The sequence below is a fragment of the Pithys albifrons genome, chromosome 5 (genome assembly GCF_047495875.1).
Source record: "Pithys albifrons albifrons isolate INPA30051 chromosome 5, PitAlb_v1, whole genome shotgun sequence".
Lineage (NCBI taxonomy): Eukaryota > Metazoa > Chordata > Aves > Passeriformes > Thamnophilidae > Pithys > Pithys albifrons.
In genome coordinates, this window is record NC_092462.1 from 6,725,508 (window position 1) to 6,752,466 (window position 26,959).

General features: G+C 38.2%; 1 protein-coding gene across 7 annotated transcripts in view; it reads left to right on the forward strand.

The window, feature by feature from the left end:
• LARP1B (La ribonucleoprotein 1B) overlaps positions 1–26,904 on the forward strand; it is a 29,021-nt gene extending 2,117 nt beyond the window's left edge. Inside the window, exons 2-19 of one of the 7 annotated variants that reach the window (XM_071555571.1) lie at positions 5,579–5,640; positions 6,360–6,419; positions 8,726–8,897; positions 10,259–10,402; positions 13,446–13,589; positions 13,692–13,860; positions 17,594–17,738; positions 17,925–18,099; positions 18,874–19,046; positions 20,211–20,582; positions 21,443–21,563; positions 22,080–22,285; positions 22,678–22,784; positions 23,289–23,446; positions 23,761–23,905; positions 24,407–24,516; positions 24,718–24,845; positions 25,047–26,904. In XM_071555571.1, the coding sequence (XP_071411672.1) occupies positions 5,579–5,640; positions 6,360–6,419; positions 8,726–8,897; positions 10,259–10,402; positions 13,446–13,589; positions 13,692–13,860; positions 17,594–17,738; positions 17,925–18,099; positions 18,874–19,046; positions 20,211–20,582; positions 21,443–21,563; positions 22,080–22,285; positions 22,678–22,784; positions 23,289–23,446; positions 23,761–23,905; positions 24,407–24,516; positions 24,718–24,845; positions 25,047–25,259 (2,804 nt within the window). In that variant the 3' untranslated portion in view covers positions 25,260–26,904. The other 6 variants (XM_071555572.1, XM_071555573.1, XM_071555574.1 and 3 more) reach the window with 6 other exon arrangements.
• The last annotated feature ends 55 nt before the right edge of the window (positions 26,905–26,959 follow it).

Below are 26,959 nucleotides of genomic sequence, written 5' to 3' on the forward strand. Positions count from 1 at the left end.
TGAAAGTTTCCTGAGAAATGTATATATGGTATGTTCAGTGATAGTTGCACACTTGAGAAAATTGATGCCAATCTGTCATCTCTGAACAGGGGTGGGATTAGTTTGTAAGAGGCAAACCTGTCTCTTGTTACTGAAACAAACTGTAACACCACCTGACTCTAGAAGGAAAACGTAATGTAAAAAACTTAAAATTTTGGCAGAAGAATTTTGTCGAAGCCTTGTTACTACAGCCTGTCATACTTCTGTCTCAGTGGGTTTTGATAGTTGTAGTAGATCAAAGACCAAATGCAAACGTGTTGAAATTGTTCATGATATGTTTGTTACCACAATGTTTCTGGTGTTTCATGAAATTTCCCTTTTAAGCAGTAGAATTTCAGAATTATACAGCTAGTTTTAAATCCCAATCTGCATTTACTGCATGGAGAAAGACTTGCATCAGTATAAAATTGGTAGTGAAATAATAGTCTTCTGTCTAATTCAGAAAGAATTGTTTCATTGGAAGGATGGTTAAGGATTGGAAGAGGCTGCTCAGGGTGGTGGTGGAACATCAGTCACTGGAAGGGTTGAAGAAATGACTGGACATGACAGTGCCATGATTTAGTTGATTTAGTGTTGCTCAGTCAAAGATTGAACTCGGTGATGTTGGAGGCCTTTTCCAAGCTTAATAATTCTATGGTTCTAGTCCTGGTGATCCTGGACAGAGGGAGGTAGATTTAGCATAGGCTGTCGTATGATGAAAAGTGCTTCTGTGATGTGCCTTCTTCCCCTTGCCTACCCCTCATAGTGCCCAATAAGTTTTCAGTCCTTCAGGCTGGAACTGAGAAATACCCATCCTCCACATATCCTCAGGATGAAGTTGAAATAATTTTATTTCAGAAGTTCTCCCACCTCTTTGTTTCATGCAAGCTCAAGTGTTGTCCTTTTTGTAAGGTTGCAGAAGGGAATTTGAAGGACAAGTTCTCTGGTCTTCATGTGATTTGTATAGCCAATGTGGGTCACTAAGGACTTATTAGATACTTATTCAAAAATTGTTCTTGAAATTTATTAAAATATTCAGTGAGGCAAAATACTTGTGCTGCTGAAGTGGTTAAAGTGGATTTGCTTCCTAGTGTGCTTTAATGGTGTAGTTAATTAAGATAAGCACACACTTAATTCCTTTATTTTGTGTACAGTTTGCCTTTTTTCATTGTGTTTATTTCTGGGCATCAAAGAATACCTTTCATCTGTTTGATATTTTGGTAGCAGAACCAGTTCACTGTAGTGCTATTGTACAAATTAATTCACTTTAGTCTGATAGCAAAACAGGTTGTGAAAGTAAAGTTTAGTAAAGATGTGTGTGTTGCTAGGAATAGCAAGCTTTGGATTAATAAATTCAAAAATGATCTGATTTTTAATTTTTGAGTGTATCTAAGGCACATATTCCCATTGGTCCTTATGAATTCATTGAATGTTTTAACAGCAGCTTCTAAAAATTACTGAAAGAATTATCAGAAGGTACAACATGGACAATTACCCTAAGCCTGAAGGGATTGAAAACATGACCTTTACAAAGCTGCTGTTGTATTTTAGTTGCATATAACAGCATGTGTAATTTTGTGGGTTTGGGCTTGTTTTTTTTTTTTTAAACTGGAGACCTGTTATGAGGCAGAAACCCACCTCTCTGTGCTCTAACATGTGCTCCTTTTAGACTGTGAAAACTTTGATAGAATTTGAGTCACAAGTTGCAGCTTTACAGTGAAGAAGCTAAGAAAAAAGCACACTGAGAAATTAAATATAAGAAAAATAAATAGAGTAGTGGTGAATCAACCACACATTGTGGATTTTTTTTTCCTTGTTGCTTGTTGTATTGTAAAACTGACTGGTTTTGAGCAGTGGAAGGATGCAGGTGTTATAACTTGCTGGCTTTCTTTTTGTTAAAATGGTGTGGAGAAAGTCAATCTTAATGTAGTTTTTTTCTATAAAATGCTAGAACTATTCTAGGACAGGACATTAGCATAATAACAGGGTTTTTTAAAATTATTTCACAGACTCTTTGCTCAAAATCCACGCTCTAGATTTAAACTATTATATTCTTCAAGGGATTATTTTGTCACATTTGCAATACTTTCACATCTATCTGTTAAAACCATAGATTTGAGGATAGCTTACCTTGTTTAAAAATGGAATATACTGTCAAGTTTCAAACTGAGCATTGAAAGGAAAATGTACAAGTTGAACAAATGTGTTCCACTGAAGTTTTGTAGAGCTGTTTTGCTGGGTGATTTCAGTTGCCCCCTGAAGCACTTCTGCTGTTTATGTGATGTTGTTCCTTCAAAAAAGGTAACGCACGTGCAGTCCAACTGAAAATAAAGCTTGAGTATTGTCTAGAATGTCATACTGCGTAAACTGTGCTTGTACCTAAATTAGACTGTGTTCCAGCTACCTATTATTAATAGACTACTTTCAGAAGAAATTGGCAATATCATCCCTCCCTTTTCATCAGAAAAAATTTATCTGCTGAAAAGTTATTTGCAGATCTTCAAACCATCCCTTCTGAAGTCCTACTACCCTATGTGTAGTTTGTCTTGTCATCAGTAGCACTTTGGGGATACATCTTGTGTACAAACTTTGCTCCTATCTCTGCAAAGCCATCCAGTCTGCTTTTCCTTCTCTGTTGTCATTGTCCCAGAGGATTGCTGCAGTTTTGGTGGTTCCCAAATTAAATTTTTCAGAGCTGTCATTCCATGTGTCTTGACATACTGCACTTGGCATGTTTGCACAGCCATGTCTTTCTGCAGAAAATCCCTTGTGTTAGGATGTGGTCTACTAAGAGACTTGGAAGAGCCATAATAAAAATAGCTTTGAAGGCTGATTTCTGTTTTCACGTGGATGGCATCTGCTGGATGGATTTCAGTGATTGAAAGATGATCATTGGCAATTAAACTGCTTCATCCTTGACTATTTCATTTCTCCCACACACTCAAAACTCAGCTGAAACTCAGCAAGTAAAGTCATTTAAGGTAACTGAATTGTTTTATCAACACAGCATGCCACTACTAAACAGCTTCCTTGTAGCATATGAAAGAATAAACCATTTTAATACAGTTAGGTTGGAATTAACAATTGAAATAGTTTATTTGGAAGGACTTGTACTAAGTGTGCCATTTCTGCATACTCAGGACTGTTATGTGATGGTGAAACTAAACCCTTGAGTGATGTTAAGCACAGAGTTTCTATCTGATGACATTCTAGAGTAACTTTTGCCTGAACAGTGACTTCAGGCCTGTCCATGACAACAGAACAGATGTGACCTGGGTAAAACCTTTAAGTGATCAGCCGGTATGTTCTTTTACACTCCTTTTTTGTTTTTACTTCCCCTTTATCTTCCCTTTCATGCATCACACTAAAATCCAGCTCCCATGTGGTAAGTCCCAGAAAGGCAGCTAGGAAAGATCTATTAAATTTGATTTTTGAGTATGGCTCTTTTGGGAGGGCAAGGCACTCTGTGGGGTTGTTGTCAGGTAGGGAAGTACAGCGTGTGATGAGATCTCAAGCCTTTGAGTTCAGAAAGAGCATCATCAAACAGGTGGCGTGTTGCCTAATATTAATTTTCTTTTTGTTTAATTAGCAAATGCATCTTCCAAGTCTTGGATTACTCCATTTAGATAAAAGAGATTGCTTACAATGAGTTGGGTCTCATTCTACTCAATTCAAATTACTGCCGCCTGTGGTAATATCCCATGACTAAGTGCAGCAACATTGAATCTTGCATTTTTGAATCCCTTGCTACACACAGTAGAAGTTCTGGTAGAGCAGTCCTTCAGGAGCAATTTTAAGTAAAGTGCTGTGAGATGGAAAAAAGGGATTCAGTAGAGTAATTGAGCAGAGATGTGTGTTTACAGCCACACTGCGGCCAGTTGGTTTACCTGTACAGGTAAACTGGCAGTTCTCTTGGAGAAAATTACAAATTTGTTTGCTGTTCCACAGTTATTTGTCTTGTTTTGTAAAGGGAAATTAGTTTACTATTGAATGACAAGTGGAAATTAGGATTGCACAGTCACTGTATATTTCTGAAAGCTGTCAGTCTAAAGTTAATTGAGGCTGAGTGACACAAAAGAGGCGATTTGGGTGTGTGTGTTTTGTCTTTCTTTTAAAAAGTAGATCTATGGAAAATGCAAAACCTGCTGGTAAGTGGTGTGGCCAAGGTGAATGGGATTCACTGAATTCATGTCTTGTGAGATGTGCAAGTTGCTGCATATAGTATATACATGAAATATAATTTATATAACTATAAGTTATATTAAAATTTACAGAGAGGCTTTTCAGAGTCACGGGGGCATATGAGGGTGGGATTCCCAGTGTGAAGCTGTGATAAGAAAGATTAGTCACTGGATATGAAAGATCAGGTTGAGGAGGTGATGGTATCTCTGTATCCACGAGTGATTTCAGTCACGTTCAATGTTTCAAGCTTGTCTTGCAATAAAATACTGAATAAGAAGCTTCAAGGAATGGTTATGACCACTTCTGTATGGAAAAACATGCATTGGGATAACCAGGGCTTAACAGAAGAAGCTGAGATGATTTCCTCTTAACTCTTAGTTTTAATCTGCAAGAAAAATTGCCAAGTACTAATGGGTTTTCTTCCCCTGAATTCCCAATGAAAAAAGTAAAACGCAATTGAGAAGGGTAGGGAAAAATTGCACAGAATAAGAAAATCAGATTCATACACAAAAGGGTAATTGCACACGTGTTAAGACATAGGAAGTTGACATATGCTTTTTTCCCGGTGCAGGTTATTGATCCTAGATTGTTAGGCCAAATAATGTTCCTTATGAGAGAATTATTTCCAAGCATTGTAGTAGTACCTGGTAGAAGGATTACTGAATCTTGCTCAGGGAGTCAGGTGGGATCATTATTATAAAGTTTAGACCCTAACTTAGGATGGTTCTGAAAATGTATGAGTGTCATCTTCATTGCAAATGGTTATATTTATCATGAACATATCCGTTGTGGAATTTGGGCATTAAAATTTATCAGTCTTAAGGTAGTTTTGTAGTAATTTTTTCTTTTCATTTTTTAAAAATTGTTTTGGTTTGATTTTGAGCTACATGGCTAAACTTTATTTGGTATTTGGATAATTACTTCAAAAAGGAATTTGGGAATATGTAATTGCTTCTATGTTTTTTTTCATGCGTGCTTGCATAACTATAGATTTCATAAATTAATTCTGACTTATAAATACAGGTTCTAATAGGAACACTTGTTTCAGGGGCTTATTTTCTTTGCTACTTCTTAGGTTAAAATACCAGCATTTTGAGATAGTCTTGACCTTATTTGCTGAAGAAATGCCTGTATATGGTGTTAGGCAGTATCTTGTACACCTGCTTTTCAAGAGCATTTGCACTTACTAGGAATGTGACTTTTTCAATGTCATGCACTATTAATGACTTCATGGAAATGTTCATTGACTTCGGTATCAAGGCCTCACAAAACTTGTGGTGTAAGATGATAGTTAAGTAGAGTTGTTAACATACACCTTCCTTACTCATCTAAAGTGCAATCTAATTCTTCACCTGAAAATATTTTTGTTCCTTTTTAGAACCACAAACTTCCACCATAGTTATAAAAGCGGCAAAACCCAGGACAAGGAGATGCAGCAAGGTTTGTATTTCTGGCTGTAAATATTCAGTTTGGTAAATAGCTCATACCACTATGCTAACAAGATAGCAGAGTATTTTCAAGTTACAACCAGAAGTGGTAATAGGTATTTTTGAAGTTGGAGACAAGTGAAAAAGGAAATTTAAAATTAGGAGGGATGCTAAATTGGTGTATGTATGAGGGATAAGAAAGGAGCTTTTCTTTAAAAAATCAATAGGATTATGTAAAAACATGAAGGGGTTGCAAAGAAACAGCATCACTTAAGCACAAGTGATGCTAAGATTTGTTTTGGAAATCCTTTTGCATATTATGTGATGTGTCCTGTATGTGCATAAAATTACCATTATGACAGCAGGAGATGCTGAATCTTTTTATTGAAAAATTAATTTTCTAAAATTTTATACAGCCACCCCTTTTTAGGTTGGTTAGTACCTGTCCTCAAAGGTCTTGCAAAAACTAAATACCTTTAAATCACATAGGAAGCTACGTGTAAGACTACATTTAATCTAAGAGTTGTTCAATGTGTCCTGAAAAAGTCATAAGACGACTTTCAAAATTTGTACATTTGTTTTATGTTGTATTTCTTATTTTTTAAAAATTGCTCCTTCTAACTGTTCTGCTCCAAGGGGTAGTCTGGCCATCTTGAGTCATGACTGGCTTCTTCCATGCATTAAAAAGGACTAAATTAAGGAAGTAATATGAGCTGTTTCTCTCCTTTGCAGACTGATGATTTTGGTGATATCACGAATTGGCCGACACCCAGCGAAATAGCAAACAATGAAGTGAGTGTCCTTTGTTATCTTCAGTATTATTCTTTTAAAACCATGTTGACTTACCTGTTTACTGCTGTTCTCCCTAGAATGTGCTTTGGGTGTTGTAGGTTTTCATCAGAAGTTTTGTCAGTAATTCAGAGTACTGGTGTGTGCTTGACTTGTATCCATTGGCAGTGGAACTTATGAACAGTTCACAAGCCCACACCATACACTCTGTTTATCATTAATGGTGTGCCAGGGACATGAAGGTAAAAATGTGTCATATTTATCCTCTACCGTTTTAAAACTTTTATTTACCTTTTCTACTGTTTCCAACTGTTCATGTACAAATGAGATGGCCTTTGGAGTTGTGAACATGCTGCCATCTCTTATGGCTCAGAGTGCTTAGTGCCTTTTGTCTTAAGACAACTTATTTATTCCATTCCTCTGGTATATTTCCCCCTTTGGGATTTTAAGTTAACATCTATTCTGTAAAATTATCCTCCTTTCTCAAGTGATAAATGCATGACATATTTTAGATCTCTTTGATGCCATTTGAAACAAGAAGAGAGCACAGATTATTTTGAGTGATGAGGTGCCATTTCACTCTGCTGTAGCTCTGCAACAGCATCCCTGTGATGCTTTTACTGTTCTCTTGGTGAGGGAAACCAGGACATTAGGCTTCAAGAACATGCATTTTGTAACTGGAAGTGTCCAAATTCGTGTAGTGTCTGTAAAACAAAATAACGCTTAGTTTGTATTTAAACTCAGTTGTTTTGTCTAGGGGAAGGCTTTGTGTTCAATTTGAATACAGTGTAGTACTGCAGCATCTACTGTATGTCCTCCAGTAGGTACATACAGCTGTCTCCGCAACATAGGAGAAGTCTCTGGCAGAAATGTCTGCAAAACTTCATTTTGCATGTAAATATTATCTTAGAATGGTTTGGGTTGGAAGGGATCTTTAAATGTCTTCTAGTCCAACATCCTTGCCATGTGCAGGGACATTTTCCACTAGACCAAATGGCTTGGAGCCCCATCCAACCTGACCTTGAATGTTTCCTGCGATGGGGCATCCATCACTTCTCTGGGCAACCTGTGCCACTGTTTTACCACCTCATCATGAAAAATTTCTTGCTCTGTCTTGTCTGAGTGTACTGTCTCTTAATATTAAAACCATTACTAAACTGTTACCCTTGTAGTGTTTGCTGTGAGCCCACCTAAAAAGTCTGTCCCCATCTTGTAATTCCCCTTTATGTATGGAAAGGCCTCAATAGGGTTTCCCTGAAGACTTCTCTTCTTCAGGCTAAACAACCCCAACTTGCAGCTTATCTTCATTGGAGAGGTGCTTCAGCTCTCTCATCATCTTCATGGCCTCCTCTGGGCTTGCTCCTCCAGCAGGTCCATGTCCTTATATTGGGGATCCCAGAGCTGGATGCAGCACTCCAGGTGGGATCTCACCAGGCTAGAGCAGAAGAGCAGCATCCCCTCCCTCAACCTGCTGCCCACGCTACTTTGGATGCCACGCAGGATGCATTTGGTTTCTGGGCTGCAAACGGATGTTGTTGGCTCATGTTCAGCCTCTCATCCACCAGCGCCCCTAAGTCCTTCTCGGCCCTAGCCTGGATTGATACCAGGGATAAATTAAACTTCCCACTCTTTGCTAAAATGCTGTTCATTTTACCTTCTTTGAAAGTGTTATCCTGTAGGATCTCCAGGAAGTGATAATCTGCATTATGTTGGTACTACTCAAAGGCACACAGTTCCCAGTAAATACCATATTCTAATGTGGGGAAAAAATCTGTCATTGTACACCTCCACATCCTCTGATCTTTGGTTCATATTCTGTTTTAATAGAACAGAAAGTAGGAGTTAAGACCTCATGGCTCCTTACAGTTTAGATGAACATTTGGCTGTTGAGATTGTGCATTATGAGGATTTCAGATTTACCATTCAGTATTCTGTGAGTACAGCTTTTTAAAGATAATCAGTCTGGAACAGTAGGTACTGGTCAGAATATTTCTTTCTTTCCTATGAAATGAATTTTCATGTTTAAGGGATTGAAACATGATTGTTGTGCACTCTGTATTTTACATCTTCTGTTAAAACCCAAAAACTTTCTTAGTCTAAAAATTAATTTTATAGTCTTGCTAAGTTAGGAGAAAAAAACCTATTTAAAATGAGACTTTACAAAACAACACCATTAATAACAGTTAAACCATCTTGCTGAAGAGTTTGAGAGCAAATAATAACAAAGGAATTTTAATAGCTAAAGGAAATACGTACCTCTTGCTCTTGGCAGGTGTACTGTCAGAAATAATTACTTGTGTCTCTTGCAGTGTAAGACTGTAAGTCACAGTAAGAAGCCAACAAATAGAAGAGAAAAGGAGGAGAAATCTGATCAAAAAAGCAATAATGGAATCAAGGATAGTCTGGAGGCACAGCCAGATGGTCTGGCAGATAACACTAGTGAAGATGAAACTCAAACTTTTAACAACCAAAGGAAAAAAGGTCAGTGTGGGCACTGTGTATAATGCAGTAAGTCACTGTTGATACATTGATTCCAGTTGAATGACTTTAAACTTTTTATGGTTTGCATTTTCTAGGTGATGACAGAATATTTTCTGCTTTCCTTTGGGGAGCTTAAACAAGGCTTCCTTTCTCAGGTTTTGGAATGTTCTATTTATTCAAGTAGGAGTTCTGGGGGAAAAGCAGCTTGTGTTCTATTGATGGTCCTTGGAGCTCTGACAATTTGTGGACGATTTTAGCATGGCTTTACAAATCATTACTGTCTCTCATATCTTTACTTCCCTAAGTAGGTAGTTCTGTCTTAATTTAACTGTGTGTTACCATATATACTAACACTTTGGTTTTCAGATTCTACTATTAGCTTACACATTGAAGTGATCACTTGAAAACTAAACCAATTTATTTATTTCCTTTGGATCCAACCTGTTACATAAAAAATGGGAAACAAACCTGTATCTCATTTGATCAGGAAACTGCAGTGGGCTAGAGAAAGAGTGGAGAGAGTTTCAAGATCTCGCTGCCATCAGCTGCTTTTTTATCTTGCCTCCCTGCTTGTGTTTTTTCAGATCCTAAAGACCTTTGCTGTTTAGATGTCCTAATCTTCCTGTATATATTGAAAAACAAATCCTTTACTGCTTTTAATTTTTGCAGTCTAAGTGGAAATCTAAAGTAAAACAATCCACAGGTACAACCTATTTTTCCCCTTGTGTGGAAAGCGCATTTTTATGTATTTGATTATATTTCTTGGCTACAAAAGTCTGAAGCTCACAATACCAATCAATATTATAATTAAATAAAAAATGGGTAGTGGATATTTTAGGCCAGCCTACATCAAAATAAGGATTTGCTAATAATTTTTGATGCATATAAATAAACTTAATCTGAATATTTTAGGTAAAAATACAGTACCACAGCTAAATTACCAGGAAAATTTGTATGGTTTGTGATTGAAGTGTTTATTGTGGTGGTTAACTTTAGCTGTTATTTTTTGACCTCTAAATTTCATTTGCAAGTTGTGAAAATATACAGTAACAAATTTACTGTATATATTTAACAATTACATAGCTGTAAATTCTTGGTAATGGAGTTTACATCTAAAAGTTTATTAAATAAAAAGATTCAACTTTATTTCACATATCTAAAGGTTACATTTCAGTTTGAAAAGTTCTTGTTTACTGCATTTATTATTTAATAATTCATAATATCTTAAAATTTAAATGTTAAGCTTCTCCTAGTTTTTAAACTTGGAAATTAACTGCTACTAGTTTTACTAGAATTCTATAGAATCTTCTCAGGAGCTGAAACTTTTAGTATAATTAAGAGTAATATATTAACTTTTCAAGGTAACAAGCAGAAATGGGTGCCACTTCATTTGAACGACGTAAGGTCAGACAGCCAAGAAAGACCAAGCTCTCGAACAAGCTCCAGGTTTCTGCTGGAAACAAACAAGTTAATACCACATAACAACAGATGGAATGAGGCAAGAAGTAAGTAGTTCTCAGTCTCTAGGTCTTGCTGTTGGTGGCAAATAAAGTATAATACCACATGAGCTGGCAGTTTATGTTTAAACTTAGCTTTGCCTATACTAAGTAAAACCTTGTGTTTATATGCTGCTGGTTGTTGGCAAATATGATTTCCTTTTCATGGATCCCTACAGGGTCTTGTCCCACAATTTTACAATGCAGAAACTTTGGAAATAGCCATAGAAGGCATCTGTTCTGTCCTGCTCTGCTGCCATTTCCACATCTTATAGCTACCAGAGCAATTGCTTTGAACACACTTTGAACTCTGCTTTGGCAATTCTACCAGTGTTGTTTTTACCTTTAAGCTGGACCAATTCCCTCAGTTCCCTGACCTATTTCTCAGCATGGCCATGTGAAAAGTTATGCTAACACCACAGCTGGTACTATTTCTGGTCCTCAGTTGTGAATACAGCTTGTCAGGTGACAGAAATCTTAGGCTGAGTGTAAGTCTTTGACTCAAGTTTTAAAATTGCAATATACATTACCAGTTTAAATGTTTGCTTAAGTACTGGATGCTGCTGAGATGGAATTTATGAAGTAATTTTTAGGAATGTGGATATAAGTGTTTGATCTGGATGTCTGAGAGATGGATGGGGGGGGGATTTTTACCAGTTATCACTTTCTTCAGCAGTTTTTTCTCAGGATGGTCAAATGATCAAAAACCTGTAGCATGAACTCTGCCTCAGGGCTCAAGTGATTCAAGACCAGTTTCAGTGTGAGAGAACATAAAACGTCTTTTGCTCTTTTCAGGAATGTTGTGTTTATATAAAAAAACCTCATTTCAGACTCACTACAACACTATCTCATGAAGATGTGATATGTAGGATTTTGTGTGTGTCTAAGCCACAGGCATTCTCAGGGTGCAAAAATTAACTAATTTGGGAAAATAGTTCAAGTAATTTCTACACATTTGGGATCTCTAAGGTTGAGTGTAACAAGTGCAAAAGTCCAAATTCCCAGTGAGTCACACACATACAGATTATGATATTTGTAAGTTACTTGACAGAAAATAAATTACTTGAGTAAATCAGCATACATGTGTTGTAGGGTTCTTTACAAATAGTAACCCAAGATTTTTAATACAAACAAGCATGTCTCGAGTCAGTCCTTGCTTAAATTTAGCAATTCTCAGTTTGATCAAGTAGGAGCTGTATCCCCAGCATTCCTCTGACAAAGTGGTCCCTTGGCATCTGGAAGACTGTTCAGTTACAACTTACAGAAACTTTAAGCAAAGGTCACTGACTGAACATGAAAGTCTCTGACAGTGTTGAGAAAACAAATTCTGTGAGAGGGGCTTCGTTTTCTCTCATGAGTGAAGTGAGAATTACACTTGTCTCTGAGTTTTATGGTGAGTGGAGCCGTGATCCCTGGGGTCTTGTTTGGGCCTGCTTGTTTTCCTTTCTTCTGCTTCTCCCTTACTCTCTTTTGCTACCTGCAGACCATGTGTTTATATGAAAACCTTACATGTATTCTTACAGACTTCTCTCAGATTTGTGTGTGTTATCAAAAAGGGCTCTTTAAGTTAAAGGCTCAGTTTGGGGCACGGCCAGCAGAGAACAGACTTTTTCTGTTATAAATGGGCAGAGTCAGGGGAGTGTTAGAAAGTGGCTTCTAGGAACAGAAAGGATACTCCAGAAAGCCATTGCTGTGGGAATCCCATCCCCAGTAGGATCAAGAGCCGAACAAAGGGATTGATTCACCCTCAGCAATTTGCAGATGACACTAAGCTGAATGGTGTGGTTGCCACACCTGAAGGATGGAATACCAAACAGAGGGACCTGGACAAGATCAAGAAGTGGGGCCGTGGTAATCTCATGTGGTTTAAGAAGGCCAAGAGCAAAGTGGTGCACCTTTGTCAGGGGAACCCCAAGTATCAACACAGGCTGGGGATGACCAGACAGAGCAGCCCTGCCATGAAGAATGTGGGGGTGCAGGTAGATGAGGGGCTGGACATGAGCCAGCCATGTGTGCTGGCAGCACAGGAGGCCAACTGTATCCTGGGCTGCATCCAAAGCAGCGTGAGCAGCAGGTCAAGGGAGGGGATTCTGCCCCTCTACTGCACTCTGGTAAGACCCCACCTGCAGTGCTGTCTCCAGCCCTGCGGTCCCCAGCACAGGAAAGACATGGACCTGTTGGAACAAGTCCAAAGAAAGCCACCAAGTTGATTAGACAGATGGAGCATCTCTCCTATGGGGAAAAGCTGAGAGAATTGGGATTGTTCAGCCTGGAGCAGAGGTTTTGGGGTAACCTAATTGCTGCCTTCCAGTACCTGAAGGGAGCCTACAAGAAAGACAAGAGAGGGACTATTTGCAAGAGCTTGTTGTGATAGAACAAGAGTGAATGTTTTTAAACTGAAAGCAAGTAGGTTTAGCTTAGGTATTGGGAAAAAATTCCTTACTGTGAGGGTGGTGAGGCACTGGAACAGGTTGCCTAGGGAAGCTGTGGATGCCTCATCCCTGGAAATGTTCAAGTGTGATGGAAATGTTTTAAGTTGTATGGGGCTCTGAGCAACCTGGTCTAGTGAAAAGTGCCTCTGCCCATGGTAGGGGAGTTTTGCAACAAGATCACCTTTGAGGTCCTTTCCAACCCAAACCATTCCACAATTTTGTGATTCCGAGCTTTCTCCAATAGGTGCTGGAAGTTGTCTGCAGGGGGCGATTGTATTGTTGTGATCATTCCTTTCTGTCCCAAACCAATCATAGGTGTTGTGATCCCTGAGCTGGCACCAGAGTGCCAATTGCTTCAGAAGCATTTGGGATTGACTGCCAGTCAAGCCTGTTTACTCCTCCTTACTGCTGACACCTCCTGCCTGACTCACCCTCAGTCTTGGTTGGCAAACCTTCCCCTTTTTCTCTTGCAGCTCCAACTCTGACCACCTGCCTCAGCCAGTACATCTGGGTCTATGGATTGCCTGGGTGCAAGCTGAGAACTCTTCTGTTACAAGGGACTTTGTGGCTCTGTGATGTTTAATTGTGATTGCAAGTATTTTGCTTTTTTTCTCTTCAAGATTGGCGGCGTGATAGAGAAAAGAGAGATGACCACAATGAAGTTTGCAGCATGAGGAATGAGGGGGGCAGTGTCCGAGGATCCTCCAGAGGCAGAGGAAGAGGGAGAGGCAGAGGAAGAGGACGAGACAGAGGAAACTCTAGCAGTATGCAAAGAAATAGATACTTAGCTAAAAGTTTAATGCTATGTTAATAATGTTGTTCTCTTTTTGTAATGTTATTCTTTTATGTTCTCCTTCATTTTGAAGTGAACTGTGACTATTCAGTTGATTATCAAGAACTCTATGGTGAAGGAATTGACCAAGTATTTCAGCCTGAGCTTAACACTGGTGTGATGTATTACTATGGTGATGGTACAGGAGTGCAGATGTATTCTTTGGATGAAGCACTTCTCAAAGAATATATAAAACACCAAATGTAAGTAGACTGCTTAATGTATAAATACTTTTAGAGATCTGGTTAAATAAGATAACTCATTTCAAACAGTATTTAATCCTTATTGTCCGTATCAAGATGGAGGTTAAGGCATCTCAGTTTAACTTTTTGAGTTAACTTTGACCATTATTAGCAGTGTCAGCTTGAATTTATTCACTAATAGTGTGGAAAAACTTGAGTAATGGGGAGGAATTTTAAGGAAGCTTTTCTGCATCCTGTGCTGTAGTCTGGCTCTAACATGTCTACCTGCTTTATTTATGGTACACAGCCCTTTTTATGTTGTCATGTAATTGAAATATGGATGTCTTTGAGCTTGTGCTTTTGAGTGCTGTTGGTCTGTTTGCCTATAAAGCTCTTCTTGGATGACGTTTCCCTTATTTGCTCTCAATTTCACTTTGAGAAGTCTTGTTAGTTTTATGTTTTCAGTATGTTTCACCTGAAACATGTAACAGAAAGAATAGTTTTGCAATTATACTTGATTTTTCAATAATCTGAAATGTTTACTTTCTTGTGTACACCATTAGGCAACGAGAAACCATCTGGAAGACTGATTATCACCAGGAGACAAGTCAAAAAGGGCCTGGAAGCCACTAGTTCATTTTAAAGAGAGAGTTTCCACCACTGGCAGATATTTCATCCTTAGTACTTGCAATGGCATTTCTCTGCGATGCCTCTGTGGTGGTTTTTTTATTGCCCTTTTGTTCCATACAGCAACTTGCTTATTTTATTCTTGCTTCTTTTGTTGCAGTTCACGCAAAAAGGAAGAAAAAAGCCTCTTTAGGGGCAGAAAGTATCTGACATGTGGCTCTCAACTTCAAAACTTCTATTGCAGTCTTTTTTGTTACTCTTGCTGCCAGGCCCCCTTATGATACCTGGCAGTGGACATGTTCTCCCATGTCAGGATAATCGGCCTGCACTGTCCTCAGACAAGTGGGGGAGGAGCACAGCTACTCCACTGTTGGCCAGATTTCTGGGCATGCAGTGTAAAATCCAGACCTTCTAAGGTAGGACATGAATGTCCCCCTCTGCTGAGAAAAATGTCAGTTACAGCATTGGTCACATCTGAGTTCTGGGTATATTTGTATTTTGTTTTAGCACCAAAAGTTTGGCAGGTGTGAATAGAAGACTTGGCATGGCTGGCTAACCACAGCCAGTGGTAGCTCTCCTGCTACAAATCCCTAAGGCAGTTTGGTTATGGAGTTTGTGTTCCATGAGAGAGAGAGGGGGATATTCTTGAGCAGGTTTAGAACATAATTTCACTATTTTTTTTGCTGCTTTAAAAAAAAAGAAAATAAAAAAGTGGGGGTTTATCACAGTAAAAATGATGGGAAACAGACTTTATTCATCAGTTACCTGTTATTAACCTGTAAATAGGAGTGGCTTTGTCTACTTTTCATAATTTAGCTATAAAATACTAAAGTGACTATGCCAGAGAAGGAAGTATTTACAGACTATAGCTGCACAAAACTGTTAGGTCTCACAGTTCCTTATGGAGTCCAAGGTAAATTAGGATATATTAAAGTATTGAGATCAAATCCTCGTGAATGATAAATTTTAAAAGTTTATCTGCTTAACAGGGAAAAATCTTAGAGACTGTCCAAATGACTTGATGTGTAATTACAGGAAGAAACACACTGCTATCCTGCAACTTATGCTTGTTCCAAGAACCAGCTTGATGTACAGGAGAGTAATATTTTTAATTGCATACAAAAATATTTGCAGGCTGAAGTTGTCAACCTTGAAAGTTTCAGTTCTTAGCAACACCTCAGTCTGCCAAATGCAGAACTCTATTTAAAATGCTTTTTAAATAAATGTTCAAGTATCAATTCAAGAATAAGCAAAGGAACTCTGAGGAAAAGGGAGAAGAGAAAAGCTGGAGGGCGAGTTGTGTGTTTAGATTTGTCCCTCAACTTGGAGCAAACTTGTGCATTGTCTTCATTTATCATTAATGGTCTTTCACATTCCTTCTTCTAGAGTGATGGACATCAAGTGAGGCAGTTTGAGTAAAGTTCAGTCATTGTCCATTTCTGCTTGTGGGATTTTTAATTAGGTGAATCATTACAAGATTTTACCTTTACTATATGACTGTAAAAGTAACATTAGTAAAATGTTGGTATATGGCATTTGTGCTTGCTTATCTTCTAGATTGGGAGGGGAAGAAGAATGTAGCAGCTCAGAATAGTAAATAGGATATTCTTCAAGGAAACTTTCTCTGTACAGAGTTGCTTCACTGATCATACTTGGCTCTGAGTAAGAGTTGAATTATCCAAAAACCTTATTCTTTTCTCTATTTGCTTTGATTTAATAGCAGTGTTTTCATTTGTCCTGTCTTGTCCAACTTTGAGACTATATTCATTCTGTCTTGCAGCTGAGTTTTGGTTAGAGCATGGTGCTAATAACATCAAGGTCACACGCCATTCCCTTTAGAGTTGGACTTGATCCTTGTGGCTCCCTTCCAGCTCAGAATATTCTATGTGTGATTCTGTGTGTGTCATAATAGCCAGCTTTTGCTTCCAATTTCTTTAACTGCAAAAAATTAGAGAAAGGAGTGGTATCAAGGTGCTCCTTGGGTCAGTGATGGCATCAGAGTGCCCTCCTCTTGCTAACTTTGGCTTTGATACCACCTTCAGTGGAGAGACTTAGTGTTTTGTATTATGTTGAAAGTAGAATTATCTTTATTTACATTTGCATGTGCAGCTTTTTTCCTCAGCATTTTAATACCTTATTGTTTTCTTTTGGCACTACCTCTATTTTTATGTCATAGAATTTTAATCGCTTTCCATTAAATATTTCTTACATGTGTTTTCCTGAACGTGATGAGAAGTAGTATTTCTTGGATGTGAAAGGCCTAGATTTTAGTTGTCATGATTAAATTGGGGTTTTCCTCCATTCTTTTTTATGGGATGTTTTCTCATTCCCTTGTTCTATGTGACAGATCATTATTTGAATTCCTTACTTTTTCTCTTCACTAAGTGTAAAACATCTTGATACTCTTGATCATTTCAAGAGCAGATTTGTTGTTCTGCTGTTCGTCCCTCATCTCTCTTGTTGTGTGTTGTTATCAGATTCCAGAAATGTCCTATCTCTCCTTTACACTAAACATCATCTCTTCTTTTAGACTTTTTTTCCTCCATGAACTGTTGTGCCTTTTGGTGCAGTTTCATGACAAATACAGCATTACTATTTTTGTTTTCTCATCTTCCCACAAGCATGCTTGATGAGTCAGAGTATATATATATGTGCCTCAACACTCAGATAGGATACTTAAACATACCAATGCACTGGAAACTGCCACAATAACAGATGCGGTTCAGGATGAAGGTGTACTGTGTGGGAAATAACTTATGCCCTGATTGTAAGCAGTACTTGTCCTTCATCTGTATGGAGGCTAAGAGAATGTTGTTTCCTTCTGTTCATGTAAGTAACAAGGGAAGGGGTGGGTGAAAGACAAATGGAGTGTAGTTTTTCGTTATGCAGTTCATATATGCAAATATAACATGGCTTTGATTTATACCCTTCTATGCTGTGCTGGGTCACAAGTCTGCATTACTCTGTTGAGCATCCTTCCCTGCTCTTTAAGTCTTGCTGTAAAGATACAACTGTTGAATGATTTTGTCTGTTTATTAACAGAAGGCTTTAACAAGGAATCTAAATTGCTATTTTGGGATTTTCTTTAACCTGTAATAAGCTCAGATTTGTATATTTTGTTCTGCAGTGAGTATTATTTCAGCACAGAAAATTTGGAAAGAGACTTCTTTCTGAGGAGAAAGATGGACCAACAAGGATTTCTGCCCATTTCATTGATTGCCAGCTTCCGTCGGATGCAAGCTCTGACTACAAATGCTGCACTCATTTTGGAGGTAAAATCAGTATGTATGTGGGAAGTTGCTTGGTTAATTCTGTGCTGCCATTTAAAGTCAGTGCTGTGAAGTTAAGAAAAATTTCTGTCTGCAATAACAAAGATTCTATAAAGAGGCTATAAATGGCCAAGTTGGTGGGTTTTTTTTTCTTTTTTGGATGGTTTTATAGTTATGCTTGTCATGCAGGCCCTAAAGGACAGTACAGAAGTTGAAACTGTGGATCAGAGACTAAGAAAAAGGGTTGATCCAGAAAAGTGGCCAATTCCAGGTCCTCCTCCATGCAGCCTGCCTCCAACTGACTTTTCTCAGCTCATCAATTGTCCAGAATTCATACCAGGCCAAATTTTTGGCTCACATACTGGTAAAGGATTTATTTTGTAGAAACATAAGTTTAGGACTGTCTGTCTAGCTTAGGAAATTTGCCTCTTGATAGCAATTTCACAATAGAAGTTGTACATTTGGTAATTGTTTATTCAGCTGCTCTGCCTGCCAGCCTTGCATTTGCCAAGTCACATGGTTGATGCAAAGTAGATAAAAATGTCTTATGTGTTACAGCTGTGACCATTCTCCAGAATACAGAATGATGGACTATAGTCCTGTAGAGTTACTAATACTAATCTTAAGTTAGTCATAAAATCTCCTTCATTTTTGTAGGAGCTGAAAGTTGACTCTTTATTTGGTGCATCTTTGTTTTGGATGGGAAGCTCACTCACATTAGGGAGATGGCTTTGTTTGCTTACAACCCTTGGCAAGGAAATCTTTTACTAAAATGTTAGCTGGAATTAAATGGGAAGAATGAAGATGGAGTTAGGCACCCATCCATGGAGCTAGAGGATGGCATGGAGAAACCACAACCCTGATGATGTTTTCTGAATAACATGTAATTTCTCACAGACTGTTAGAAACTTTTCATGTAAATAAGTTCTTAGAATTGATTTTATCCTGAAATGTTGAGTGAACTGTGAAAAGCTGTCTCCTAAAAATGAGAAGAAATTCTTCAGTCAGTGTTATATTTAACCAGAGAGGTAGAAAAATGGTCGCTGTGGTTAAAAGACCAATGAAACAATTAAAAAACCAGCAAAACAAACCCAAACCAATCCCCAACTGGAACTGAACTACTGTTTTCCACTACTAGAGTCTGCACCAAGTTCTCCAAGAATGGGAAGCCCACTGAGTCCAAAGGAAAACACTGAAACAAGTAATTTTCAGACAATGCCTAAAGGACTGTCTACAAGTTTGCCCGATTTGGACTCAGGACCTTGGATAGAAGTGAAGAAGAGGCATCGGGCATCCACAGACAAACTAAAGGTAAAATCAAAACCCTTCAGGTTATGCTTAAATAAACAAATGCCAACTTTGAGATTTTTACTGTAAACCAAGAGTTTTCACATCTTAACCTTTGTGGTACTTGATAATGCAATATAGAATCATAGAATTGATTGGGTTGGAAAAGACCTCCAAGATCATGGAGTCCAACCCTTGGTCCAACTCTAGTCCATTTACTAGATCATGGCACTCAGCGCCACGTCCAATCTGCGTTTAAAAATCTCTAGGGATGGTGAATCCACCACCTCTCTGGGCAGCCCATTCCAATGCCTGATTACTCTCTCTGTAAAGAATTTTTTTCTGATCTCCAACTTAAATTTCCCCTGGCAGAGCTTAAGCCCATGCCCCCTTTTCCTATTGCTGAGTGCCTGGGAGAAGAGACCAGCCCCCACCTGGCTATAACTTCCCTTCAGGTAGTTATAGACAGTGCTGAGCTCACCTCTGAGCCTCCTCTTCTCCAGGCTAAACAACCCCAGCTCCCTCAGCCTCTCCCCATAGGGCTTGTGCTCCAGTCCCTTCACCAGCCTTGTTGCTCTTCTCTGGACTCGCTCCAGCACCTCAATATCTTTCTGAACTGAGGGGCCCAGAACTGAACACAGTACTCAAGGTGTGGCCTCACCAACACAGAGTACAGGGGAAGGATCACTGCCCTGGGCCTGCTGGCCACGCTATTTTTGATACAGGACAGGATCCCATTGGCCTTCTTGGCCACCTGGGCACACTGTTGGCTCATGTTGAGCTTCCTGTCAATTAGTACCCCCAGGTCCCTTTCTGCCTGGCTGCTCTCCAGCCACTCTGTGCCCAGCCTGTAGCGCTGCAGGGGGTTGTTGTGGCCAAAGTGCAGGACCCGGCACTTGGCCTTATTGAACTTCATCTCATTGGAATCAGCCCATCTCTCAAGTCTATCCAGATCCCTCTGCAGAGCCCTCCTGCCTTCCAGCAGGTCGACATTCCCTCCCAACTTGGTGTCATCAGCAAATTTGCTGATGATGGACTCAATCCCCTCATCTAAATCATCAATAAAGATGTTAAACAGGACTGGACCCAACACAGACCCCTGGGGAACACCACTGGTGACCGGCCGCCAGCTGGATATAGTTTGTATAATCATTATCCAATTCAAATATAAAACCTTTTCCAATTTAGGAAACTGTTCATATACCCGATCAAACAGTGGATCAACACCAGCCACCCCAATCTCCAGAGGAACAAGAACAGGAAGAACTTGAATTTTTGTTTGATGAAGAGATGGAACAAATTCAGGGTCAGAAGAATAAAATTACTGATTGGTCAGACAGTGATTCTGATTATGAAATTGATGATCAGGACATAAACAAGATTTTGATTGTGACACAGACACCACCATATGTGAAAAAACATCCTTGTGGAGACCATACTGGCAACCATGTGTGCTGTGCAAAAATTACAACAGAACTTGCTAAAGTCATTAATGATGGCTTGTACTGTTACGAACAGGATTTGTGGATGGATCAGAGTGAAAATGATGCCATGATGAAGGTAATTTTCTTAATTTTGACCTGAAAACCATGCCTGTCCAAACACTTCCAAATTAATTTCAGCCATCTGCTACAGTTGTAAAAAGCCATAGAAAAGTGTGAGGTAATTTGCAGGTCTGTTGAATTATCTTTACAGCTGAAAGCTCAACCAGGTTTTTCTTGTCACAGACTTGACCAAAAACACTGAATATTTTTTAGAACTATTTTTATCATTTTGGAGATGGTTCAAGTTTTCCAATGTTTTCTTGTTCCATGACCAGTTTGTTTCATAACAACTGCAAACCCCTACCTAGAGGGGAAGGGAGCACCTGGATGAAATAATGACAGGAAAGTAATACAGTCATTTTGAAGTAGTTTCATATTAAGGTTCTGTTTGCCTTGTAGTTTGCTAGTGATAGTTAAAACTTAAACACTAAATGGTGAGGGGAACGGGCTCTATCTGTACACAAAGAGGGAGAAAGTAGCTTAATGGACAAATGGAGAATGCCAGTACAAGAACAAGCTGATAAAAATAGAAATGAATATTGAGAATAAGAGCAAGAAGTAAACACAGCATTCAGAGTATGGATTTTTTTTATTACAAAGGAAATGGACCAAGGAAACCAGCAAACATGAAGAGAACAGTGAGAAATAGCAAACAGCAAGAGAGAGTATTTTCTTTTTTGTCGTTGTTATGGTCTTGACAATCATTGAACAAGATTTTTCACACATAGCATGCACACACACACACATGTCCCACCTTAGATAGGTGTATGGGTATTTAGGTGTCAATTCTGGCTTATTTTCTCTTTATAAAATGCACCTGTTTCTCAGGACGGTATCTGTTACAATTGCATTTACAATTTGCTTTCTTTAATTCAGCAAGAGATTGAGAACTTTAAGAAGCTAAACCTCGTTAGTAAGGAAGAATTTGTTAGTCTTGCACCAGAAATGGCTGATCCAACCCAAGAAGTTCCTCCTCGACCTTCAGGGTTACAAAAGGGTGAGTAAAAGTATTTGTTTTTTAGGATCTTTGTAATAAATAACAACTCTGTAGGTGTTTTTACTCTTTCTGCCTGTGTAGTATTTTAATTTTGGTTCAGTCAGCAGTCTGAGGGGCTTTTTCTTTGCTCAATTTCCAAATTTGGTACCGTGGTTTCCATTGAATGAGAAGATGCTGAGATCTGTACTTCTCAGAATATCCATGCTGATATGAAGGCAATTTTGTTGTCACTATATACCAGCACCAGGTGCTTTTTGTGTAATTTGGAACTTACAATGTGTAAAGTAAACTGAGGTTGTAAAACATTTTATAGAAACCAGCATTTTTTATGGGACACAGTGATGGAAGGAAGATTAGAAGAATTTCCTACTTCTATCATAACCTTATTGAGCAGTCACAATGACCAAATCTTATCTGTTAGTAGTAATATTAAGATTTACAGGCTTACATGCTAATAGCATCTTTAAAATAGCTCAATAAAACCACTCACTTTCTCTTTCCTGCCTACATATTTAGCAGAGGAGCTGACTCATAACATCCAAAGTATTGAAGTACCTCCAACAGCAGGAATAGCTCGATCACTGCCAACAGCAGTTCCAGATTTCCCCCATTTTCACCATGGCTTCATCCCACGAACGCCTCGCACCCCAAGGCTACAGAATGCCAGCAAAACACCCAGGTTCTACCCTGTTGTTAAAGAAGCACGATCCTTTGATACAAAGGTAAATGGAAAAACATATTTAAAAAAACGCCAAACAAACAGAAAAAACCTATAAAACTCACGCTAGTGCATACAATTTAACAAGAATTAAATGGCAAAAAATTAACTGCTTGTACTCTTTTATAATTTATCTCCAAAATATTTGCCATATTCATTTTTTTATTTCTATTAAATGTTTTCCAAGTCGTCTTTTTCAGAAGTCCTTGCTGAAAGTTTAGTGGCTAAAGATTTTTGCTTTGTTACATAAGACTAGTATTTAGGTTATGAAACTGGAGTTTTGTGACTTTATAATGTGTTAGATAATACAAAATAAAACTTTCAGATCTCTATTTTAAGAGGGAGAGAGTGAGTGAGGTCAAATTAGGGAAATAAATCCTTCATTTACTTCCTTAGACTCGTAGAAAAAGAAAAACACGCCACAGTACTAATCCTCCCTTAGAATGTCATGTTGGTTGGGTGATGGATTCCAGAGACCACAGGCCAAGAACTTCCTCTCTAAGGTAAATTTTTCTTGTTGTGGAAAATTTGTTTGCAGTTAGTTCTCACTGCTGATGGAGAAACAGGATGTGATAAAAGACAATATATAAATATAGTGGAAGCAAGGAAAGAATGATCAAGGACAAAAACATGGCATACAAGGCTGTCTGGAAGCAAGCTAGACAGAATGCTGTTCATTGATTGATGATATAGCAGCAGTAACGTTGCTTGAGGCACTGATATTCATTTCAGTGATTTTGCTTTTAAGTGGTCATTTAAAATCAGGCATGACAGTAATGTTTAACTGTCATTGTCTAAAACTGCCTCTTTTTTTGACATACTTACACAGAATCTGATTTTCTGGAGGTGCATCCAAGACCAGATGACTAGGTCTCCAGCAGGCACTGTAGCAGTCATCAGGTGACTGCACTACTCTGACAGCCCTTGCGTAGGTCAGGATGGGTGAAAACTGATTCTGTAGAAAAGCTGTTTTATAGGTCAGAAATATGTTGGTTTTTTTTCTTTAGCAGTTCTAATGCCTCACCTTCGGAAGGAGCTCCACTAGCGGGTTATGGCTGTACTCCAAATTCTCTTCCAAAATTTCAGCACCCATCTCATGAGCTGTTAAAGGAAAATGGCTTTACTCAACAGGTGTACCACAAATACCGGCGCAGGTGTTTAATGGGTAAGCTGCTCCATGCACTTCCTAAAATTTCAGGTAGGGGGTACCAGGTGTCATCTGATACCAGTTTTCTTCACATTGTTCCTCATCCTTAATTTTTCTTGGGAAAGGAAAGCAAAATTTATTTGATATTTCTGTTTTAGGAACTCTGCTTTCCATTTGAATTTATGTTCCCTGGCAAAAAGAATTACCCTCAAATTTGAACTGAAGTTACTGGAAGGGTCCTGTGTGTGTGTCACTAAAGCAAAAACACTTGAAAATACTCTGCTGAAAAATTAAAATAAAGCTTTTGATTTTCCCTTTCTTTTTTCTTCCAGAGAGGAAACGCTTGGGAATTGGCCAGTCCCAAGAAATGAACACACTTTTTCGTTTCTGGTCCTTTTTTTTGAGAGATCACTTCAACAAGAAAATGTATGAAGAATTCAAACAACTTGCTCTAGAGGATGCAAAAGAACACTACAGGTGTTTTTTCCCTGGAAATAAACTGTTGAGGCCTTACCATTTCTTTTAATGACTATGAAGTTTATGTGTATCTGAAGTGGATGTTTTTAGTATTGCCTTTGACTCTTTGTAAATCTTTAAAATAGCTAAGTGATTTTAATAACAAAAATCAGTATAAATCTGTGCTTTGCAGATAAATAGCTAAATATGCAGCATTTCCTGACTTGCAATCAGTTGGGAATTCTACAAAATCCTGCAACTTGTTGACCATGGCAAGTCAGCTCTGTACTAACACTCCTAAGATTCTTATTTCTGTAGGTGAAGACATTCCTGACCTCATTCAACTTGTTCAAACTGATTCTTGCCTTACAAAAGTATCTGATAAAATGACCACAAATTAAATTGCAGCTGCCCTTTAGCTCTAGGGAAAGGAATTCCCTTCCTTTCACCCAGTTTCCCCACCTCTGTTTCTCTGAGTCAAAGAGACAAGGTAGATTTTCGTACTTCTCTGTTCTGTTCTAGGTACGGCCTGGAATGCTTGTTTAGATTTTACAGCTATGGTCTAGAAAAGAAATTCAGGCAAGAAATATTCGAGGATTTCCAAGAAGAAACAAAGAGGGACTATGAAGCTGGTAATTACCACAGGCCTGTCACTGGGGTAACAGTTGGAGATAATCACAGTTCTTTGGCACTGACTTGTCAACTAACCCAAGAGCAACTTTTGTTCATGTTTATCTTCAGTTCTCTTAAACATGTAGTTACGAGTGCGTAATTAAGATTTTAATTAAATTTTACCTTTGGAAATTGGTAAAATTATCTTCTTCCGTTACTAGGTCAGCTGTATGGACTGGAAAAATTTTGGGCTTACCTAAAATACTCTCAATACAAGACTCCAGCTGTTGAACCTAAACTGCAAGAATACCTGAGTAAATTTAAGAGACTGGAGGACTTCAGGGTGGATGTAAGTTTCAATACCTACTTTAAATAAATATTGGTGTAGTGATATTTTTATTGCAAGGTAATCTGAAAATAGGACTTGATTTCACCAAAAGGCAGCTTGACAAATCCTAAGAGCCTAATCCTTTCAGTCCTTTAAGTCTATGGAAAGGCAAAATGGCTTTACAGCAGAACACCTAAATGGGTTACCTGTGTTTATTTTCAGCCTCCTATTAGTGAAGAATCTGCTAGAAAGAGACTGGTTGCTGCAACAGGTCATCACAGACATCAGTCAAATTCTTCTAAAACACTTCCTGCTACTAAACCTACCACTCCCTGTCGGTCCCAGGCGCTGAGAAGTGTTACCAGCGGGAATACTGTGCAAGGCTGTAGCAATGCTGCCATAAAATCCATAGAAAGTGATGTACCAGAGAAATAGACTTTGGATGAGCTTGTGATCTTGAGAAGCAACCTTGACATGACTCTCTTAATTTGGAGATCTTCAAGGTGAGCCAATCTACTACATGACTCAAAATGTATGGAAAGACAAAGGACTGGATTCTCTTTTTCACAGGATGTAGTTCCAAAACACTTACCCTAGGAGAGTTGCTCTTGGTTATGGGATCATCAGAAGGATTCTAGGGAAGTTTCTTTAGCTTCAGTATTGCTTTCCTTAAGCTTTTGTTTACAAAGAACTGCATTCCTTGCACATGCAAAAAATACTCTGAGGGAGGCCTTACATTTCAGCTCAGATTTCTTAAAAAAGGTATGATACACCCATGTTGTTTATTTTGCTTTCCTTACCCAGATTTCCCTGCTATTTGTATCTTACCAAAGCAAACCAGATTACCTTATATGCAGAAATACTAAATGGAAAGGAAGGATCTATGTGATTGGTTTGCTCTTGAAGCTAACAATCAAAAAAGATGTTTTTGTGCAAAAGCACACTTGAGAACATGCAGCTATATATGAAACTGCATTTCTGGGTTCTATTTAAAGATATAGTTTCAATTATTTTCAGGGTCTCCATAGTTGGCGTTACATTAAGTATGGAGTTTGGACATAACTGATACAGTTTTGCAGGTATTTCCTTCAGTACTGGTTTTTTAATAACTCAAGGAATAGAAAAGTACAGGGGAAAATCAAGCTTTTGATTTCATAGTATCTTAAATTAACATTAAATTACATTAGTGTCTACAGTTTGTACAGGTTGCTAAAATGGCAAACTATTCAGTTTATTCTGGGCTTGAGAGGTGTCTTAATTTGAATTCTCTTGGGATTATGAACTCTTAACAGGAGAGGCATAATTTTTAATTTTTTTTTTCTCCATATTTCAACTAATAATTAGTTTGGAGGGAAGAAGTATTCCTTCTAAATTTTAATTTTTATTTGCTTTATTTTGCAATATCTGAATGACGTTCTGCTTAAATTGTGCTAGCTAAGCCTAAATGATTTCAAACAGGTCTAAAGACAATTTCACTAAACATAAGTTACTCAAATAGAAATCCATTTTTGTAGCTGAAAGATGGGGATGTTTATAACCTATCCTGTCTTACTAACCTTATTACTTTGTTATTCAAGACTGGAAAAGAACCAGGTGAATAACTTATCTCTTCCAGTGGTAGGTGAGAAGAATTCCAGTGTTTTGTTAAGTCACTGTGGAAATCACTTCAGTTAACTTTTAAAGTTAACAAGTTCTGTCTAGCGCAGATGCCTGAATCTGACTGCACAGCCATGGATGGGGTTTTATTGTAACAAGTCTGTTAATTTGTCAGTCATTGTCTTATGAATCTTCCTGAAATAAATGACGGATGTTTGCATTGAAGGGAGTAGGTAATAGCAGTGATCTTCCTAGTTTGTACCATTTCAATACAAAATCCAGCCTTTTGTCAGTGGCCTGTTTCTAAATAAATTTAAATGAACACATACCAAGATTTTAAGTAAATATCCTATAAATATGTTGAAGTGACACATCTCAGTCCTGTGTTTGATCCATGCCTTTTGCTATCCATGAAAATGATATGAATGTAAATCTGGATTGAAATTGTATATACAAATAATAAATTTAACGTATTTCCTTTTACTTTTTCATTGGAGAATGTGCAGATTAAGCTTTTAGTGTGTAATTTTGTGATTGTG